The sequence below is a fragment of the Gasterosteus aculeatus genome, chromosome 2, assembly GCF_964276395.1.
Source record: "Gasterosteus aculeatus chromosome 2, fGasAcu3.hap1.1, whole genome shotgun sequence".
Classification (NCBI taxonomy): domain Eukaryota; kingdom Metazoa; phylum Chordata; class Actinopteri; order Perciformes; family Gasterosteidae; genus Gasterosteus; species Gasterosteus aculeatus.
Window position 1 is genome coordinate 16371136 of NC_135689.1, and position 17142 is coordinate 16388277.

A 17142-nucleotide genomic window follows, 5' to 3' on the forward strand; every position below is an offset into this window, starting at 1 on the left:
CGGCGGCGCAGTACTCACGGCTGGGAGTGCGCCGTCTCGTAGCGCTCGAAAGCGTGACCAAGGTCGTGCTTGTTGTTCATGTAACACTGCGTGCACAGGTCATAGTCAAAGCACACCTTGCACTTCCATCGCATTCCCATGATGCCGTGCTTCTTGCAGCTGTCACAGATTATGTTGGAGTGACGCACACCTGCAAGGGGAGGGAGGGAAGGTGGAAGACAGGTGAGTGCAGTTATAGCTTCGATGCATTCCTCCATATGCAAATCACACAGGCACACGCCGTGTCCTTCCTTCCCCGCGTTACTTATCACAGCGGCTCGGAACGTGTCATGTGGAAGAACTGAGGCACAAACATTGGGACAAACCCCCCCCATCCCCCTATTAGCTCATCATCTCTCCTCCTCCTCTTCTGCTCCATTAAAGGTCAAGCTTCTGAGCCAGAAAAATGTTGCTTTAAATGGAGCAAAATGCTAATGGGTCCTGCATTATTGTTTGTGTCATTCAAGTCTAGGACAGAGCCGGATGGCTGATAATGAGAGATGGTCTTCAGAGCTTAAACTGAACCCCTGAATTGAATCACAGGGCTGTGAAACTGTGAAACAGAGGCAGGCTTGTCCATGTTGTCCAGCACGCAGGCAAGCGTGTATTCTGATACTGATTGATTTAGTTCTATGATCGTGCAGACAGCTGCAACTTAACTAACGGGTTTATTTAAAGGTTGAACCTTTCTTTGAACCTAGCCGCTGACAGCAGCGTCGCGTCACTAGCAGCCGTTCTCTGCACTGCATCAAGGTTTAAATCCCAAACTGTGTCTCTTGTTTTACAGCTTTAATGTGGCCACAATGTTTTGACCCTTTTTTTATGCCTATGTGGCAAAGTATAAACGTGCTTGCGGCCGATGCGTCGGTTGTGAGGTGAGAGTGAGCCTGAGGCGGGGGGCTTGTCAGAGCGCCACTTCCACCCAAACCGCCTGGAGGCGAAGAGAGGGAGAAGGAAAAAAGTACATTCCCACGATTTGGAAAAGGAGATTGGGATGGAATCATTCGTCCGATTAATAAACGTTTTCCAATCTTATCTTTTCTGTTTATTTATTTTTTTAGAAGTGACGCATGTGGGGGCTTTATTACTTTATTTTCCATGCAACTGCAATCCCAAAGTGAGTGACTAAGACCACCAACTCGATAAAAACGCTAACCACTGCACTGTACCTCCGTGTGGCCATCAGCGCTAGTCGCTGTCAATCGGACAGTTTAATGCTCATTTGCATGGAAAGGGGAACGTTTAGTTCGACCTGAACATCATCTCATCTAAGTATGTGCCAGTAGAAGCGATGAGATGCAATTTTCTTGGAAGCAAAGTTAGGGATACATTTCACAGTCAGAGGGGGGGCTTTGATATGAGTTACAAATAAAGCAATAATAGAAGATCGTGATCACGTCATCATTTGGGAATCTCAAAAGGTACATTTCAAACTAGAATTAGCTGGCGTCAGTGCCTACCGATTTGGGCGTTATCATAAAGCAGCAGGTCAAAGGACCCCTGGTAGCCGGTGCGGTAGTTCGTCCGCGTCCCGCTGTCCCACTGCACCACCACCGTCTTGTCCGGCGTTGTGGTGCTGCCCTGCCGCCCGATCTCCACCACAGTGCCCCCGTGGCCCTCGCCGTCGTCCTGGTTGCCCCATTTCCAGTCCAGGCCGCGCACCACGCGCATTCCCACCTCCATGCCGCCTCTGCTGGGGCCCGGCGGCCGAGGCCTGGCGGCGCTCTCACTCCCGCCGCCGCCGCAGCCGCTGCTGCTGCTGCGCCGCCTCCGGGCCTTCTGAAGATGGAGGGCTCGTGCCGACGATATCGCGGGGAGGGACGGCACCAGCGGGTTTTCAGGTAACAGTTCGGGGGGGACTGGAGGAGGGAGAGAGAGAGCGCAGATAGGACACAGCCGGTATGAGAGACGTAGATGACATGGTGTAATAAACAATACTGTAGATAACATGCAACATAACCGCTGACCCTTGACCACCCGTCTAGAATCCATTTTAAAGCTTTACTCAGGAACAGAACACTTGGGGTTTTGTCTCCGATGCTTTTGACGGAGGAAATCGCACAACCTGTGAGTCGAACTACAAGTCAGTCAGTGGCAGCTGAGGGACTCCTGAAGCAACACACCATATGTCTCCTTCATCTCACAGCAATTGTTTCTCTCCCTGCCGGTGGATCATTCACTGAAGGCCTCGCTGTGAGTCATGGCCCATTTCTGGAGAGAGCAGCTGGACACAACTGCTACGCCCCGCTGCGCTAATCAGGCGCTGACCTGACCCTTTACACAAATAGCCCAGACAAACACACACAAACAAATATGCGCAAAACACACATATCCGGAGCAAGGCAGTCCATTGGCTTCATTCATGACAACCATAACACGCAACTACTTGAAACCGATCACGGGGCTTCATCCTGCAGCTAACAAAACAAACCTAATGTTAACGGTCGTGCACAAAAAGGTTTGAGCGATGCATTGGGAAGCAATAGCCATTAACAAAAACAATGTTGGAAAGGTAAAAAGTGATCCTGTGACCATATCGGACGCGGTGAATTCTCGTTATCCTGATATCAAGAACGTCATCACAAGGGTGACTCGAAAAAGCTGCCTAGCAAGGCAGAGAAGTGGAACATAGAGGCTGATTTACAAAACACAATAACAATCACAATAAGCCTACGTTGCTTTTATTCATTTATTAATCTGACGTAATGATTTATGATGATCACAATAATATGGTAATAAGAAAATAATACTTTCCATATAAAATGTCAAGCAAAGTATGTTGTTTTTATAAGGATTTTAACTTAAGCATATTACTCAAATCCCAGACTATCCCTAAAGGTGTGTTCTCTTTTTATTTGATGTATTTTCATCATGATTTGCTATTTGCTGGTGCTGTTTTTATCAAAAGCCTGAATCTCTGTAAAGTTAATGTGAAATTCCAATCACTAATTTAAAGTATTTGTTAGATCATAGAACAGACATTTGAAAAAAAAATCTATTCTATGATTATTATGACTATAAGTAATTTATACATCTTTATTTAACTTTTCCCAGAAGCGGCTGAAGCTTCACTTCCTGCGGACAACAAAACGAACACAGAGCACCTAGTGGTAGCAGTCCAAACAAACAAAAACTAACAAACAAGTCACAAAGAGAATGGAAACCCTTACATAAGAAAACGCTTCCAAAGTATTTGCAGAAGAACTCGTTCACACGCGCAGCCCTGTTTGATGACTTCAGTGTTGCCATGACTGCCGCTGGGCGCTAGAAACGAGTCCTAACGCAGGAAGGAAGCAGCCATCACGTGGCAGCTTGAGTCAGCAACACGCAGGAGCAGCTTTTGCTGAGCAGCGCGACCATCAGCAGCATCCAACGCCGTCCGCTGATCCCATATGGTTAAACGATACGCTGGTGTACGCTGGCGCAGTGTTCCATCTCCGGCGCTTTAAGTATTAATAAGACAAACATGAAGCATTCCTCCTCGACACTGCGGATTTCTGTGTACGATAATGAGTAAGGGAAACTGCAGGCTAGAAAAAGGAGAGTGCTTAACATTTGTCCATATGTACGAGCGACCACTACAGCTTTTACATCACAGCCTCCATGAGGCACTTCATGCCTCTTTCCTCAGACACATTTCGAGCAGAAGATCAAATGTCTGCTGAGGAGACTTAACACACCCTCGAGGAAGAGAAGCACATTTCCTGTCATTGTTGTCACTTTTCGCTGGGAAGGCGGGCTCACATCTGACCATTAACACCCCATTGGGAAGCTCTGCCGAGGAGGCCTCACGCGCTGGCTGGTGGCGTAGAGGAGGAGCGAGCGGTACGACTTTCACAATGATCCACGCCGCTGTTGTTACAGCCACTTCCAGCGCAGATGGTGGTAAAAGGAAGTATTGGTTTAAAGTATATCCACATTTGTGTGGAAAAGGCCTTTTTACTTAAACACCTCAATTTATCTGGTCATTTTCACATGTTTTTCGTTTTACAGCAGTAAAAACATAAAAATAATTCAATATTAGGGCTGACCGATGTCTGTAATGCGGCTGAGATTACACGTGCTTATCAAGATTACAATGTCATTTTGGTATTGAAGGCCTCTGCTTAAGCGTGAAAACATACGGTATGTAGCGGATCAAAAGGAGGGAGAGCAGGCCGCTTATACTCCATTATCTGTCCCAAAAACGACAGCTTAGCCTCCAATATGCCAACCAATCATCAAACGTGTCAACACAGGAATCACCGGACCTTTTACCCCGTTCCCGGCATCCCGGATGTGCATGAATGTCAAGAAATGCCTGGTGGATTGAAGCAGCGACTGAGAAGGCGATCTCATCAGATCTCTGAGCTAAAAACACGCACGAGAATCTTTGGTTACAACATTGGCGCCTGAAGCGGCTCCGCTATCTGCCATTGTGGAGTGAAGATAGAAAGCGTAACCTACCACCTACATTCCTAAACCACCCCCCCTTCCCGCATGCCGCCTCCCACGTCACTGACTCGGCGGCCCCCACACTGCGTGCCCTCCGGAGAGAGTTCAGGCGCAGCGCGCGGATATCTCATCATTATTATTTCAGACTAGCACTGGCAGCGACGTGTAGATGCGGCACGGGGGGATTCAGGTGGATGACTCGATCTGGGCAACAGGCTCCTATCCCACGTCGCCACGGAGACCACGGTGTCTTACCGCGTGAGCGTTTATCTTCTGCCGCTCTCCGATAACACCGTCCAACAAGGTGCACGCTGGAATAAGATTGAATGCACGCGTCGTGCTGCACAGGGAGGCAGATTTAGTCAAATCGCCCTCATCTCCTCGAATCCCAACGCACGTTATTGTTTGGTGTTGACAGATGGAAATATGCATCCTGGACAGCAGTAAAGGATTACAACATACCGGCCAAGATATTACCTTGTTGAAATGCAGGAAGCGAAGCAGCCTCAGCAGCTGTTTGCACAGTGCAGACTCCGGCTCCCACACGTGTGCATTACAGTGTTTACTCAAGCGTTTCTATACCTCGAGTGACGTGCAACGTTATCTGCAGCACCAGCGGGAGTCTGGCAGCTTCATAGAGATGATGATTAAATCTAACGGTGGTTTGGCAAGAGATTTTGTGATGAGTCAACTCCAAAAAAAAAAAAGAAAGAAAAGTCAAAGTTTGCCCGTGTTAACGACAACACAAAGTCAAGAAGAAAATGTTGAGGACGGTGAAGATCGGACATGTCGTCATTTACAGACGGAGGGCCAAGACGGGCGGGATTACAGCTCTGTGCCTGCAACAAACAGATGGACCGGCTTCTGTCACGCACACTGCTGAGGGCCAATCTGGGAGTCAACCTCCATCACGCAAACAACCAGCCAGGCGTGGAGCCACAACACGAATCAACACGCGCCGCAAACAAATGCTTAGAAATTGCTGGTTTCACAAAGAAGGTGTTTAACGCAAAAAAAAAGGGCCCAACTTTGAATTTTAGTTTCAGCTGCTGCACATTGACAAATTCATTTTTTTATATTATAGGATATCAACACAGAAAAAAAGAGGAATTTACTAAAGAATTGTGTGTTTGGAATATTTGTCAGCAGACAACCTTGTTCTCTGTAAAGAGGAACTCGTCACTGTATTATAAACACGTATTGCCCCGCTTGGACATGAACACGTATCGGGACTTTGAATGCTACAAATACAATCTGGGAAATCAGCAGACGGTAACGTGATGGTTACAATACGTAGATCTACATCACACTCAACAGTCTTAACCATTGTGCAGGTCGGATCTACTGATAAAAGCCAGCGAGCACGTGATCGCCGGTGGACTCGTTTGCCATCAGACACGTGCTACAGTTTGTGTGTCCTTGCCTGGTTTATCTGCTCGCTCGGTCTACAAGAGGCCGTGTGTTTGGGCTTTTTCTTTTTTTTTACATTTTTCTCAGCCACTGGAACCAAAAGCTCAGCAATCTACAAACAAGCTCTACAGCTTTAACCTCACTAACCCGAACATCAGAAATGATTGAAAGCCAGCTGGAACTGGTTTGTGTCAGAAACATCTGGTGGCCGGAGGGCTTCTCGAGAAAATCGATGAGGGCAGCGAGTAAATAACACATTCAAAGATTTCCTCGGAGTGGGCGAAAGGCCTAAAAATAGACTCTCCATTTTCCCGATTCAGGCTTCTGCTTGGCCTTCCGTCCTTCTCACAGAGCTCACTCAAACAGGTTTGTGCAGTAAATAAATATAATTACATATAATCAACTATTTAAAGTAATCCAAAACGCACTACATGGGCGTCTCCACATCTTGTTCTCTAAACGCATATAAAAAAAATGTAAATATAAGAAGAGAAAAGGCCCAATGGCTGCAACAATAGATTTAGTTTGATCCTGGTAGACTTATTTCACACAAGCACACTTCATCCCTGGAGCCGCTCACAAAAAGAACACAGCCAAACGCCACATAGAAGAAGAACCTAATGTGCGTCCGATGACGCGACGCGCAGATCAGCATCATACTCACAGCCCATGTTCTTCAGCCCACTTTTGAACATGTCGCAGGCTGCGGGATTTCTCTGACACGATCCCGGTTCAACCAGCTGGACCGCCTGAAATGCAGAGCGCGCTCGCGCTATGAAGCCGTCATCCTACTGAAGGGGGAGGGAACCTTTGGTAGTATTTGGTTTGCTGTGAACTTTGCCCTCTGTTTTGGAACATGCAGTTCTGTTCTCCCGGGTTCTTGACAATTCTGAGGACTTATCTGAAGAAAAACAACATGCTGGCCGGGTAAAGAAAGGACGTCCCAAACCGTCAGACAGTCCAGGCCTAGACCTAAAAGTAAAACGTCATTTCAAAAGTCAATATTCCGTCACACGTCGCTCTATGTGCATCGCAAGCTCTCGGCCCTAATTTGTATCCATCTAACCCAGAAGAAAAGCACTCAATCTCATCCAGCAACGCAATCATCCTGTAATGATCCAATCAGCCACTGTCTACATGATATAATCAAGTACCTCATGTGGTAATAGCTACTCAAGTAACCATGCTGTAATTAGGCTGCCTGCAATCAATGATTTACAGGCTAAAAACCAAAAAACTCCACTGCCACGTTCACGCTGTGCCTGTTGGATGCCCGACTGTCTGCTCCACCAACAGGGACAGAATCCAGCCACATGTCTGTCTGTCTGCCCGTCACGCCGACTAGCTGAACTACGGACTGCGATGACATGAGGCACAGTTGTAGTAGCCTCAGGCGCACGACTGTGACCGTCTGTGGCACCGGGAAAACAGCAGCAGCCGTGCAGCATTCAGGACGCATTAGACTGGCTTGTCTGATTTCCAGAACGACAATTTTTTTTTAAAAGGACAAAGGGAAGACATATCTTAAAAGAACAGCAGCATCGCCTGGATCTCTCGTCTAAAAATAAAAAATAAAAAAATAGTTGAGACGGAAATCTCTCCTGATTAATAAAGCATGTCCAGTTTTGCTGGTTTGCCTGTTGGTATAGTGACCAGTATTTAAGGTGAAAAGGAGAGACAGACATAGATGGGGACAGAGAGGAATCAGGTCCTACCTCCTGCCACATAAACGCATCAGATGAGGGGGCCGGGGGAGGGGGGGGGTACCGGTGGTCCTACCGGTTTCCAGAGAGATGAAAAAAGGAAGAAGAAAAAAAAAAAAAAAGAGCCCCTCCTTAGGGCTGAAGTCCTGTTCGGATGCACTCCCTGAATGAGGAGGGGAGGATAGAGGGGGTGGAGGACGAGGGCAACCAGGCCGGTGTGATGCGCGGTCCAGACCCGTCTTACAGGTGTAATGCCCGACTCCGAAGGATCACAGCTGGTGGAGGAGGAAGCCCTGCTGCTGGAAGCAGCAGGGCTTCGATTAGTCCTTTGTGCGTTGTGTCAGCAAGGATTACACAGCGGAGGAGGAGGAGGAGGAGGAGGGGGCAGCCGATCGCAAGGGACAGCGGCTGCCCGACGAGCCCCGCATTCAGGTCGACGTACCCTTGCTCTGGCATCGGCACAGGCCGGGGGAGGGGTGGAGGGGGGGGGCTGCACTCCGCCTCAGACTCCTCTGACGCTGCGCTCCGACACAAAGGACGCACGTGAAGCCGACACGCTGTGTTTGCTGATCGTTATGTACAAACACACATAAGCATCGAGCTCCACGTAAGGATGAGCAGCCCTCCGTTTCACCACGGGGGGGGGCGGGGGGGGGGGGCGGGGGGGGGGGGGGGGCGGGGGGGGGGGGGTGCATTAGCTCAGACAAGCGGCGAAAAGACGGGAGGGGGGAGGGGCAATATGTTTCTGGGGGAGGGTCCTTGCGTTGATATTTGTGTGTGTGCGTGCACTCTCAGTGAAAACAAAATGGGGCGGGGCCAGAGGAGATTCTGATGAATGGGCACCTGCCATTATACTCATTTATGGTCCCAAACTGGCTGCTGGAAGAACCAGCTCAGAGTCTCCTGCAAGCTCACACAGGAAAAAGTGTGTGTGTGTGTGTGTGTGTGTGTGTGTGTGTGTGTGAGAGAGAGAGATTGTGCATGTTCCCCCACGCTCTCCTAGCCTTGAAGGAGACTCTTTAATGTGTCCACAGCTGTGGGAGACCTCGACAATATGGCGCCAACAACCAGGCAAAAACAGCATTGTGTTGATTCTGGCAGATACACACACGCACACGCATGCACGCACAACTGTACAGCTGCTTTTGCCACGACAGGAGCAGCCAAAGAATGAGCAGGGGGGGGGGGGGCTTCGTAAGCGGTCGAGACACGGGCTCGTAACGAAGTTTATTACGCCGCTCTCCTGTCTTGTAAACAAAGCTGCTGCTGTCTGCAACGGGCTCGCCGTCCACATCACACAAAAGGGGCCGTTCATTCATTCACATCGTTTCTCTTAAAATAGACTGACACACACATGATGGCCATCGGACCAGGGAACTGTGTTGATTGCGGGTTGCTGGTGGCAATCTGGGGGGTAAAAAAACAACGCTTAGATAGATAGACACGCCAGATATGGCTGCGAGGTGCGTCCGATCAATCCGCCATTCATTGTTTAGAACCACTGGTGAATCACAAAAGAGTCCAGGAGACAGGAAACGTGTTTGGGCGAGTTACGGCCAAGTCAAACACTCCTGTTTATGTGCTGCACAGGACCGCTTGAGCAAGCCTTCATTGTTCACGGGACCAACTCAGCCAAGAGGTTTCTCCTCTACCCGGCCCGCTTCAGATTAATGACACAGAAAACCCAAGCGGGTTCTGGCTACTTGACCAGGCCTTAAACAGCAGATACGTTTTCCCAATATGAAGAGAATCCAGAATCAAATACAACAACAAAACCCCATCAGCAAGTTATGCGTTTGGTGAGCCAGGGCACAGAACCAACAGAATCCTGTAAGCAGCAGGCGGTGTGGTTGAGACACATCGAGAGGCGACTGTATGCTAAAAAAAAAAAAAAAAAAAAGAACATAGGCTGCTCCTGGGAGGGGGGGAACTCAGTTACATCATTAAAAAGGGGAGGTTTCAATTTGTCTCCCAACTCGCTTCGGCGAGAGGTTCATCAAACCACGTTCCAAGTATATTTGTTTGTGGCGCCTTCCCCTTTTCAAACGGTTCCCAGTGACAATACTGTACTGTTATTTGGGGCCTTAGATGGAAATCAAAGCCATATGCCCAGTGTCATCCAGCAAAGATAGAATGAACATGGCATTTACCCATTATTATTCTCAAATTGAATAAATATGACGAGTAACAGGTTTTTACAAAAGCATGCGCGTTTTGACAACAAATACTATACAGAGGAACATTTAAAAGACAATAAATAGAGTGTGCAAGTAGATAATGCTCTCATAAAAAAGCACTTATTTAATTAGCAAACATATTTTCATGGGACATTGTCTAATGCACGCACGCACGCACACACACACGCACACTCTTTGAATAGGCATTTAAAGAATTTAATCTGAAAACACTTTTTTTTCCCCATACAAGGTCGTCATGACGAATCCACTGCAAATACTACTTTTTCAGTGAAACAGTAGCGTTTGAGTGTAGTGGTTGCTGTGAAAACAGTCACTCTGTTGAAATACCTCGCCTTTTTCCTTTTACGTTGTGTTAATTCTTAAATATACTGTATTTGATTTAGCCTCAACACCAGTCAATGTGTATATTCAACAAAAAGATATAAAAGATGCCTTTTACACAGCGTTTGGAAGGATTTAGTAAAAAAAAAAAAAAGGTATGAGTCTTTCAGTCTTAAATTGCTCAAACAAAACAAAGACAAACGCAAACCAGGAAAAGATATATTCAGAGACAAAACACCAAATGGCATAGAGACATAAACCGGCACCACAAGAAAGCAGGTGGGGCCCAGGTCACGCTAACCTGCGTGTTGCTGTGTCCTTTAGTGAGACACTTAACCCCAACATGGCTCCTGTGGCCGTACAGTTACTGATGGTGGCGCCGTGTATGACAGCGCCTGTCATCAATGTGTGTGTGGCTAAATGAGGACATGGAAGTTCATAGAGAGGTCGGAAGACTAGAAAAGCAGGTACAGATCATTTACCGTAGCGATGAACGCTTGTTTGGCACAACGCACCTTTAACACCACAAACAGTGTTAACAAACATTACTCCCACACAACATCCCCCCCCCCCCCCATTTTTTCGACTGATCACCACTTGTGCCTCTGAGATAGAAGCCAACATGCGCTCCACCCTTTTTGATTGTTGTGATTCGGTTTAGTTTGTCCAAGCAGGGACAACGGGACAGAGGACCAGCAGAGGACTGAAAGGTGGGTGTGGCTGACGGAGATCCTGACCAAGTAGCAGCTGAAGATGAGCTCTGCTTCATCTCCGCCGACATGACCGGAAAGATGACCTGTAGAGGGTCAGGGCCTGTGCAACATGTGCAACAGGTAACGATGTTTACACAACGCCACAGTTTGTACCTCATCCGATCAGAGGGTCGTCAATGCACCCAGGAAACAATTTACTGCTCACAGGGTTGATTACATGTATTTGCAATGTGTGCTGGGTTCTTTGTTGTTGTTTTATTTAGCTTAAATCAGAAAACGGGTCCTTGCAATCTGACACAGAATAAAGTAGATGGCAGGTAGAGAAAAGGTAACCATGAGCACTAGTCAGCTAGCAGGTTAGCTAACGTGCTAGTCACATCAGCCCAGACGGGTTCTCTAACGAGGACGCGACACGGGCCGTTTATGTCACCGTGCTTCCTCTGAGGGATTTAATGCGATACGCGTGTATAAACCCACGTCACCACCAGTATTTGTTTTCACGGCTCAGGTGTCAAGTTTGTAAAAATGAACAGCCAGCGTTGAGACAGCTCACCAAGCTTTCGCCCTTTACACTGTAGCGCTGTTACGTTATTTTGATTTAACGGTGGATGGATGTTTGACAGGCAAACGACCTGGACGCGTTTCGTGTATTTCAAAAGAGTTGAAGAGAGAATCGCGTGAAGCCGTTTGATTGTGTAGCGGCTTGTTGTCACATAACGTGTCCCGGTAACGACACGGCCACGCAAGGTGAATCCCGCCGGGGAGCCCGGTGGCATCATGCGGACCAACGTTACTAAGCTAGCTAACGTTCGCTCGTGTCTGGCCATCACGTATTGCTATAAAAACCACTTGTTTCGTGGTGTAGCTACTTACCGCCCCTTTGTCAACGGCGTTTACTTGGAGGTCAGCGATAATTCCATTTCGCTGTCCACCGCCAACGCTGAGAAGGCCGGTTTTTAGGACAAATAAGTATTAAATTGGAGGGGTTTTGCGGCACGCAGCCATGACAACACGCCCATGCATTACGTCACTACTTGAAGCCAAGTGTTGCCTTCACGTGCTGTTCGTAATAAACAAAACAACTCCTGGATTCAAGGTCTGCTTTGATTTCATGTATAACCAGCTCAGAAATAAACAACACCGGTGAATGTGTTTAACGCCTTAGTTCATTTCTTCACGTTGGTTGAATAAACGTACTTGTGGAGTTAGTCTGTTGTTTCAGCATCGCCATTGCACTACAAACCCGAAATGGGAGCATTTCCTTCCTGAAAATGTGTCCACGAGATGACTTTTATTACTTCTACTGTGGCCTTGCTGCTCTCTGCTGATGACTTTAGCGAATCGGAGTCTGCAGCACACTCACACTCACAGGCCCACAGACAGGCAGCAACACTCACGAGGAATTGCTACAGCACCAAAAGATTTTTTTTAATTCACCCACTGTTTATTACCCCCAAACAGTTGCTTAACACACTGGACTTGTGAGAATAGGATGCAATTTTGTGTGACAATCGGAATATATTAGGGTATATGTTTTACCCTGGAAATGTGCAAATGTGCAAGTCAATAATCTTCACAGGTCATTTGAAATGAAGTGAAATCGACCAAGGAGCACAAACACATGCCTCACGACTGCCAAATCATCACCCATAATTAGATCTTTGTCGGCCCCTAGTTGCCACGGTGACATATTATTGACTGACGCCTCAGGCCTGATATATCTCTCATGTAGTCTTGTTAAAAGAAAAGTAAGTTATCTTCTGAGATCTCCTGGTTTAAGGAAGATTAAGATCATAAGAGTCATAAATCATAATGACTTATCGCCATATCATACTAGAGAATTATATTAATTATCTGCTGTGTATTACTGGGGAGTAGGAGAAAATACACCTTAACAGATGAAATGGTATGATGGAAAGTTGCGCTCCAGCCAGATACAATTAATACCATTCTAAAGTAGATGCATTGGTTTATTAATACTACAAGCTCGGATTGTTGAAGACACAGATTGGACAAACAATTAGACCCACCAGCAGAATATTTCTGACCCACAAATCTGAGGTCATTTAACAGAATTTACACGCAGGCTGTGGAAGTTTGTGTGTTTGCCAACGGTGGTGCAGCAGCGCCCCCTGCTGACAAACAGCATTTTTGTAAACATCACATACGTATCGCTTCATGGATGCAGATTGGGACTTTATGAGTAACATCCTCTTGATATTATGCGTTACTCCATCTGTACTCTATTCAAAGTAGTTGAGCAGCGTTTTAGGCAAATAAAACAGGTGTACATGATACGGTGCCTCTTGGATTGAAGAGAGACAACAGAAGTCACAAATAAATCGAATCATATTGTGGTTTATATTTGTCTCTTTATGGATTAAATATTGTGTCTGCTACTAGGTAGCTAAGTGTAAATGTACGTTGTTGTTTCAGGCAGACACAAAGGTTATAAATGTCAATGTTTTCATGTAGACATCCGGCCATTAAGTGGCAAATGGTAGAACTCAACTCTGGAAAAAAACACAAGGAAATGTGTGTGGGTCCCTAAGTGTGGTTTGTCATTGTTGGTTCAACAATTATTTCATAATCTAATAGCAATTTAATTCCCACATTCTGAAGGGAGGGGTACTACTTTATCACTTAACACCGCATACGAAATGTCAGCAAATTATTATTTTTCCATATTTTTAAATAGTTTCACTTTTTTCGGTCTCATTACCTTGTTAATAAAATATATTTCAGTAATGTCATTAAATCATCAAATTGTACTCAAAGGGGAACTTTGATCCAAAATGAACACATGAAACAGTGAGTTTTATTACAATCAAATTAAATACTATTTGGCTCTTCAAAGGGAAAAAAAACAATAAGCAATTTATCAGCATTCACTGTGCAGATTACAATGTTCAGAAAATATCAGAATGTCAGTTTATTCATTTATCAATCTTGTGTCTTGAACAACAAATATAGCAACTGTTGGTTGATCATCCTTCCTCAGATTACGAAAATATTGCCTACCTCTACAAAATGACGCCAACATGGCAAAATAACGACAGCAGACTTAATACTGAAAAGATACACGGGATTGTGCCTTCAGTGTCAGAGGGGGACACAAACTAAATCTCTGTAAAACATAAATATGACAATAATTTAAAGCCAGTCAAAGCCCTCAAAGAGCTTTGCACGAAAACAAAGAAGCACACAAACTAGTCTGTAGTAAAACAATAAAACTTGAAATGAAATCACAGTGACGGTAAGCTCCCGGGGGGGGCCAGGATGATCCCGAACACGTAGAAAAGTCCCATGAGGAGGTTGAGCTTGGCCGTCTTCTGGGGGATCTTGGCGTAGCAGCGGCTGCGGAACAGCTTCTCCAAAGGGAAGGCCATGGGCAGCGTGAGCAGGGGCAGCGCCATGCTGATGGTGTACCGGGTGGCGAGGATGCAGAAGAGCACGTAGGGCACGAAGAGCAGCAGGTTGTAGAGGACGTAGGACAGCGTGGGGCCTATCAGGATGGCCAGGGTGACGATGCCCGCCTGCTTGTCGGAGTCCATGTCCCTGGTGTTGTTGCTGTGGAGGATGGCTTCTGTGTTGAGGGCCAGCGGCACGGCGTACACCAGCGGCAACACCGACAGGTAGCCCACCTGCACCGCGTGGGAGAACATGACCGCCAGCGGGCCGAAGGTGATGAGGATCACCACGTCTCCCAGGGCCACGTACTTGAGGCCGATGCCTGGGGGGGGGAGGGGTGAACACAGTCTTTAACAGGAGGCCACATTTCACTTTCCGATTAGTGCCATTACATCCTCAAAGTAGCTTTGCATCGGTTTTCACCATTTCATTCATGCTCTCTGCTTCCACGAATCAATGGCATCCGCCATGTCCCATGATGCATCAAATATCAGGGTTTCTGTTACATTTCGCGGCCGCAAAAACCAAACTGAGATTACGGCGATGACATCATCTGGGTTATACTATGCAGCGGTTTTCCCAGGATGAGCGGCACCAACCTCCAGACGGGAGTCGGCTACAGGAGAGTACTGTAATATTTGTAGGTAAATTGCACCAAAATGGCAAAACAACAAAATGTGAGACACTTTGCTAAATGACAAAATTCTAGTGTGACTGTTCTAGAGAAATAGAGAAAGAGAAACATTCATATAGTGATGCAGTCGACTTCATGAAGAAATGTAACACATTGGCGTCATGTTAGAAACCAAATGCCTTAAAGGGAAAGTCTGCAAAATGTACAATTACAAAAACAAATTCAACTATAGTTTACAGTTCAATATAATAATATTTCGTCTTCCAAACAATGGAATCCTATCCAGGAGAAATCACATGAAGATATTGTGATGAATATTTATGTTTTTTAAATGAAACTAACTCAAACTTCTCAGAAAACTGGAATAGATACGAATTTTATAGAAATACTCCACTGTAGCTAAATCACACTGTTGTTAGTGTAGAACTGGAAATACTGATATTTACTTGAACTGTTATGATCTTGTTTTATTCATAGAAAATGCTCAGTACTTTTCCTCTTTTGATTATTTAATTCACTCAGGTGTAAAACAAAGACAGGTTTTACCATGAGGTCATTTCATATCAACTATTCTTATATTGAATAACTGCAGTGAGTAAATGCCTCAACATGCCGATACCGTTTATAACACACAACAGGGACTACTTCCCCAAATCGTACGCAAGTTCCTGTATTACAATCGCACACATTTTTCTGCAATGTTAAACAAAGTGTGTGTGTGTAAGATTGTAGTTAATAATAAACTCACCTCCGGTGTATAAAAAAGAGCTGGACAGTCCCCCGAAGTAAATGAGGGCCAGGTGCTCCAGTCGGAGCGTAGACAGGAAAAAGAGCAGCGTGGCACACAAGCAGCCCAACGAATACAACAACGCCCCGAACATGACCACATCCTGCGGCGCCAAGATTTCATCCACCAGAGTCCGGTCGTCGCTCTTCTTGTGGTCGATCCCTTTGGAGAAGTCGTAGTAGGTGTTGACGAGGTTCCCCGCCCCGTGGACCACCAGGACGGTCACCGCGCACACCATTAGGATGACCAAGTCCACCGAGCCCCCCAACTTGTACGCCAAGGCGCTGCCGAGGGCCACCGGCGTGAGCGAGGCGCTGAAGCTCCACGGCCGCAGCGCGATCACGTAGGACGCGCACTTGTGCCTCACGTCCGAAGCCACGCGGGCCATCCTGGACGCGGCGCCCGGGGGATGGTGGGCCGGGCTACTCAGACCCGTCTGCCATTCTCGGCCGTTGTGGCCGTTTGATCCGGCCAGTACAAACGTTTCCGCCCGGCCTGGTTTCAGCTCCTTGGCCATTCTCCTGCGAGGTGGGGGGGGCCGGGTGGGGGGTCCGCTGTGCCGGCGATGCTTCCAAATGTCAAGGCTCTGAAGTTCCTGTAGCAGAGAAAACGTCAAATAAGTTACACGGTAGCCGTTTTCTAAAATAAAATAAAAAATTGGGTTGAGTAATACATTTCACATGTATATATAGTGATATGAATGGAGAGATTTCTTGAAACGATATTTATTTTTATGTGTCACTCCAGAGCATTCTTAAGAAATGCCTTGATTACAAGTTTATTCAAGTATGAAAGTGATAATTAATAAAGACTTTTTCCGACTGATAAACAGACATATGTTAAAATTGGACGGAGTCCATGTATGTATGAGCATGCGCACGCTACTACTATACTACTGCAGGTCAAAGCATGCTCGTTGCATAAAGGGGGTCGGGCGGGTGTCTGTTAGCTATGGTTAGTAATAGTGAGTCACGTGACAGTAACGTTAACAGTCGTGCCGCTTCCACGTCAAAGTAAAGTGTGTATTTTGGAAGCTGGATAATCAGTCGGTGACGTGAATCATCCGTCTCCACAGCGCACGTGGCCCTCGGTTTGATAAGAGCCGCTCTGCCGGGTTCGATGCTCGGCGACGCGCGCGCCGGGCCCGGGAGGGGTGGACAGCCTCCGGTGAACTACTGGGATTATCAGATTAAAGCTAACCGGCTAGCCACCGAGCTAATGGATCTACTCAGGGGACAGAGAGGAGGAAATGTCTGACAGCGGCTCTCACCTGTTATGTCTTCAACATCCGAGACAAAGTGCCTTTACCTCCGCTTACAAACATATTTCTGTGTCCACTGAGCCTGACAAGGGGAGGGGGAGACAGACAGTTACATGTCTGACGCGTCAATATCGAGCGTACTTGACTGGTTGGCAGCAGCAGACCGTTCTACAACTGATGGCCGCCATTTCCTCCGCAACGGGTGCAACTTCTCACGGGGCTCGAAGAAAC

At 46.8% G+C, this 17142-nt stretch overlaps 2 protein-coding genes across 13 annotated transcripts in view; both read right to left on the bottom strand.

Moving 5' to 3' along the window:
- mib2 (MIB E3 ubiquitin protein ligase 2) overlaps positions 1-11982 on the bottom strand; it is a 35582-nt gene extending 23600 nt beyond the window's left edge. For 4 of the 12 annotated variants that reach the window (XM_078085053.1, XM_078085040.1, XM_078085030.1 and 1 more), the window contains exons 1-3: positions 11692-11982; positions 1500-1898; positions 19-190 (exon numbers count right to left, since the gene is read on the bottom strand). In XM_078085053.1, the coding sequence (XP_077941179.1) occupies positions 19-190; positions 1500-1722 (395 nt within the window). In that variant the 5' untranslated portion in view covers positions 1723-1898; positions 11692-11982. Of the gene's footprint in view, positions 1-18; positions 191-1499; positions 1899-6547; positions 7288-7598; positions 8224-11691 lie in introns of those variants that run through there. The other 8 variants (XM_078085062.1, XM_078085045.1, XM_078085039.1 and 5 more) reach the window with 3 other exon arrangements.
- Positions 11983-13614: 1632 nt separating this feature from the next.
- ubiad1 (UbiA prenyltransferase domain containing 1) lies at positions 13615-17115 on the bottom strand. Its single transcript, XM_040192995.2, has 3 exons — positions 16921-17115; positions 15612-16245; positions 13615-14551 (listed from the first exon to the last, which is right to left on the bottom strand). The coding sequence occupies exons 2-3, from the start codon at positions 16165-16167 to the stop codon at positions 14064-14066; spliced, it is 1044 nt and encodes a 347-aa protein (XP_040048929.1). The 5' UTR covers positions 16168-16245; positions 16921-17115; the 3' UTR covers positions 13615-14063.
- Between the last annotated feature and the right edge of the window lie 27 nt (positions 17116-17142).